General features: G+C 45.7%; 1 protein-coding gene across 2 annotated transcripts in view; it reads right to left on the reverse strand.

Moving 5' to 3' along the window:
• Positions 1-1,670: 1,670 nt before the first annotated feature.
• Positions 1,671-4,837, reverse strand: part of TOP1MT (topoisomerase (DNA) I, mitochondrial) — a 21,108-nt gene continuing 17,941 nt past the window's right edge. For both annotated transcript variants that reach the window (XM_019553556.1, XM_019553563.1), the window contains exons 13-14: positions 3,920-4,069; positions 1,671-1,868 (exon numbers count right to left, since the gene is read on the reverse strand). In XM_019553556.1, coding sequence (XP_019409101.1) covers positions 1,766-1,868; positions 3,920-4,069 — 253 coding nt within the window. In that variant the 3' untranslated portion in view covers positions 1,671-1,765. The remainder of the gene's footprint in view (positions 1,869-3,919; positions 4,070-4,837) is intronic.

Raw genomic sequence — 4,837 nt, forward strand, 5'->3', positions numbered from 1 at the left:
CCCATACGTGCATCAGTTTTGCATGCCAGGTCCTTAATATTCATCCCGCCACCCCACATGCAGGGTCTTTTTGATGGGAGGTCATGGGCATTTGCTTCTAGCTAGGGAGCCCAGGGCTGAAAAGAAACTCCAGTGTCACCAAGTCCAATCCTCTCCCTTTGCAAACAAAATACATTGTGCAAATCTCGTTATAAACCAATCCGGCTCCATTATAAAGCTCACAAGGATTTTGTCCCCACACCTCTGATGCAAAGTAGTATCAAAAAAGGTTAAAAAGAAAGAAATCCCAGGCACCAAAGTACACAAAGTATCTCAAATTTTAATGAAATGCGCTCTGCACGTCCGACTCCAAACAAAATGATAACTTACATAAGTTAACGTAAAGAGCAGCCGACTGCAAACGAATCCATGGAAAACAACCATGTATATCGGGAGTGCCTCAAGACTATGGGGACGTGAATTTTATCCATTAAATAATACAAGGTTTATCCTTGATTTAACCCTCAGTTTGAATACCAACATTTTATAATGACGGAAGCCTTTTCAGGCTAACTTCTTGCAAGATCCATCAAACTCCCGTGAACGCTTCCTAACAACAGCGAAGTGGTCAAATGTATATAGGAGCTCTTAGTTTTACTGTATTGTAGCTACAGTATTTCCCTCTCAGGTCTGTGGTCAATGCCTTTGTGCTTCTCAACTTAACAAAGGACAGGGAGAAACACAGATGGACCAGTGAAAATCGCATGCCCCAGACTGTCAGATCTGCAGCAAAATCATTTGCTTTAGCTATATGCCCACCCAATGCTTACAGACTCTGCCATATACCCGACAACAGGAAAATGTACACATGGGGTGAGACTTACTGCCACTTACATCACTCTAAAGGTACTTGGATCCCAATTCAAAGCCTGCTGTAAGCAAAGGAAGAAAAAATCTATTGACCTCAGTGCACTTCGAATGAAAATCAGGCCCATGTTATCAGATTGAGGATATGCACTCAGGTGTATTGCATACACTTCGCAAGCTGCTGCTCTTTTCCGTTCTGAAGCCCCAGGTCCGCCGTGCAGCAAACTGGATTTCTGCACGGTATTTCCCATCATTTATACCTTCTAAACTGAAGTTTCCTACAGGCCCTGATGGTCATGTTTTGGCAACCTGAACATTTTTTCCCCCCTTTTCAGACCAAGTTTTGAAGAAACGTAACAAACTATTCTGCGATTCTCGCTGCGTCTCAAACGGGTTTAGAGAGCCCGAGAATATCCCTCCTCCAGACGCAGCCGAGGCGCTCCCCGCTTCGATGACATGACAGTCCTTTCCGTAGCTACAACCACTTGGGTTCGGCAAAGTGCTTTTATGTTTCTTGTCAAGCTAATTTCTCAGATGAAGTCTGAAGAAAAGAAAAGATGGCACGTCTCTGATGCAGAGAAGGGAGATGGGATTAGATTACCTAATCTAGTTTTAGGATGTAGGATTAAGGCTCATTCCCAACCTCTATTTTTCAACCTCAGGGAGGGAACAAATCACTTGGTGGCTGCCAGAAGAGGAAGGGAATTCAAAGTGCAGGCGTCCAGCCGTACCTGTTTCAAATACAAAGCGGGGGTGGCTTTTATACAAAAAAAAAAAAAAAAAAAAAGGCATGAAATATATGCAGCAAGTACTCCCCGAGGTGGGTTACTGCCGCAAATGGTAACTGCAGCACATAAAACCATCCAAAAGGTACCAAAAGAGCCAGAAAGAAGTTGGTTTCCCAGGGAAAGCCGCTCTCTCAGAACTCAAAGTCTTCATCGGCCATGTCGATGGCCCAGGCAAACTTCTCGCGCTGAGTCTTGTTGTAGATCTTCTCGATGGGCACGCCAAACTTCTTGCACCTGCAGGCAAGCATAAGGCACGGGGTAAGGCAACGTGCACCCAGGCAGGCCAGACCGACTTGCAGGGCACTTTCTTATGTTCTGCAAGTTGCCTATGAAGGCTCCCTGCCCCACGATAACGAACAAAGTTGGAAGTCTTCACAAATAGCATGTGTCCTTTCTCTAACACACAGGCAGGGCTGGCTGGGTTTTATGCTCCTGTTGCATGCCGTAATGGAGGAAAGCCACGTGGGTTGGTGCATAGGGCCGTTTATAAACGCTGTGTCTTTCTAGGTTTCATCCAGACTACAGCCATCGCTGTATACACATGGACGTCTGTAGTTCAAATTAAAATTGGCCAATCCAAATAAACTAATCCTCACTGAATGAGGATTAAAGTTAATGTAAACTAGGGCAGTCTGAACTAGGCAACTGAAACAGTATTCATTAACATGTATATACTGTGTTGCTTTTAGGAAAGCCAATCCTCAGGAACTCAGATCAGCATTGCAAGCACAGAGTCCAACAGGCACGAAGTAACACCTTTCCAGAGTCAAATGTGCCAACGCCACCTTACCTCTGGTCCATGGCACCCATGAGAACAGCACTTGAAGCAGTTGTGCATGGTTGCAGCTCTCTAAACAGCCTTATTATAGCTCCCCAATTGCTTCCAACCACCCCCTGCCATGATAGTCAATGATCATCTATTAAACCTTCGTTTGAATTGAAATTGGATTGAACTGTGTGATGTGAATCAGTTAAGTTTAGAAAATGGCCTAGAGCACTGGACTGATACAAGAGATGCGGGTTCAAACCCCAGCTCAGATACAAAACGACTTGCCGAGGCATTTAGCTACCCCTGGGCTCAGTTCTCCGTTGGTAAATGGGGATGGTTTTTCCCCTAATGCATGAAGGGGGTTTCAAAGAGTCTCCTAATGACTGCAGTGTGTTCGCTCACCCCGACGGGGAGCGCCGACTAGGTGCATACAGGGGACGCAAGCAGTGTTTCTAATTAGGAGCACGATGCCCGTGCTCTGAGACTGTACCGACGACCCGCAAGGAGTTTCCAGCTGCAATTCAAGGGGCTTATTCCACAAAACGCAAGAACTGCCATTTACTGGGCCAGACCATATGTCTACCTTGCCCAGCCTCCTCCACCAAACAGTGGCAGAGAGCAGATGCTGAAAGGAAGAGTGAAATGGGTCTCGTTCGTGTCCCCCCCCGCCACACCACTCCTCCCTCATTTGCAGCCTCCAGCATTCAAGGTCTGGGAAGTCCCAGTGCAGAGGCTGTGTCCCTAGCTCGCATGCATGATAATTACTGATGCCCCTTTCCTCCAAGAATTTGTCCAATCCCCTCCTGGATCTGGCTGGTGGCAACGAGGGCCACAAGTTCATTACACAGCGTGTAAAAAAATATAAAACCTTTGTGTTTGGTTTAAACTTACGACCTACTAGTTTTATCTTGTGATACCCAGTCTGTGTATCGTGAGACAGGCACTAATACATCCCTATTGACCTTCTCTTCAGCACCTAGTATTTTGTAAACCAGGCCTGGCCTTGTTGCTCTTCCCTTATAGGGAAGCCCCTGCATCCTACTCCCCATCCTTGCCGCCCTTCTCCAATTCTTCTACCTCCTTTCTGAAGTGCGGGGACCAGAACTGGGCACAGTATTCAAGGTGCGGACACACCGTGGATTTATAAGAGGGGCATGCTGATACTTTCCATTTTCTTCACAATTCCCTTCCCAATCATTTCTAACATCTTGTTTGCCTCTGACAGCTGCTGAGCTAATGCTTTCAGCAAACTGTCCCCACTGACTTCCAAATCTCTTCCCTGCGTGGGAAGCACTAAACGTAGAACCCACTGTAGAGTAGGGATATTTTGGATTATTTTTGACCACGTGCATCCCTTCACACTTACCCACCTTGACTGGAGACGCTTAAGGGGTCGGATATTTATTTCTCCTTGTTCATGCCTTATTGCTCTACTCTCCACGTCCAAGATGGGCACGCACACTACAGGGTATGCAAGAGGTTCGCAAACCACATTTCAAGTCTGCCAATAACCTACCAGGCCACACTAATCCTGGGATCCAAGTAATTCAGCTTGGACGTGCCCAGAGCGATCTGCTTGTTCTCCTCTTTGTCCGTGACTTGGACGTTCAATTTCTCCAGCTGCTCTTTAATTTTCTCCAGCAACTTTTTCTTCTTCTCCACAGCCCTGTTGGAGAGGCAGAAAGGAGAGTCCAAACCAAGTGTACATAAGGAAAAGCAGACAAAGAGAGAGATGGAAAATATCACTGCTGTTTGCTGCCCACTCTTTGAAAAGCAAACCAGCCATACATAAACCTGGCTTAAAGGTCACCATTTCAAGCAAGAGCAAAGAATAAGGACCGCCTGGTGTGCCACAGCTCCCTGCCTCAAGACCCAGAGGTTTCTAGCTTCAGTGCCATCTAAAAGCTGCTATATCCCAAGAATTTAATGCAATATGCACTCAGCTCAGTGCAAGGGCCCCTTGATCCCAACAGGGCGACACCAGACTTAAAGACGTGGAGGCCCTTGTTGGATGGAAACAGGCAGCCATGAATTGGTGGCACTGGCTGGAGAGATTACAAGCAGCAGCGAGGTTTGGTAAAAGAATGTGTAACTATCTTATAGTTTTTTGCAAAGACTTTATATTATTTTCCCTTTTCTGTATAACTGCCGCACGGCACTCTCACATTTATGTAACCTTGAAGTCGACTGTTAATCAAAATGAACGCTTTGTACTTTTCTCCGCTGGCATTAAGCTACACGTGCGCATTCTGTACATTTCATTTCTTATCTAGAGGTGTCGTTTCTGCAGAAATGAAACTTATGTAGAAAATCTGCCTAGCAATAATCATGTAAAAGAAAATTATCCTATCTCTATATATTATAGTTAGTGTCATAGAGGCAGTCCAACAAACATCTATAAAAGAGGCAAAAAAGCAGGAAGCAGCAGAGACGA

The sequence above is a fragment of the Crocodylus porosus genome, unplaced genomic scaffold, assembly GCF_001723895.1.
Source record: "Crocodylus porosus isolate Cpor-Errol unplaced genomic scaffold, CroPor_comp1, whole genome shotgun sequence".
In the NCBI taxonomy this organism is placed as follows: Eukaryota; Metazoa; Chordata; order Crocodylia; family Crocodylidae; genus Crocodylus; species Crocodylus porosus.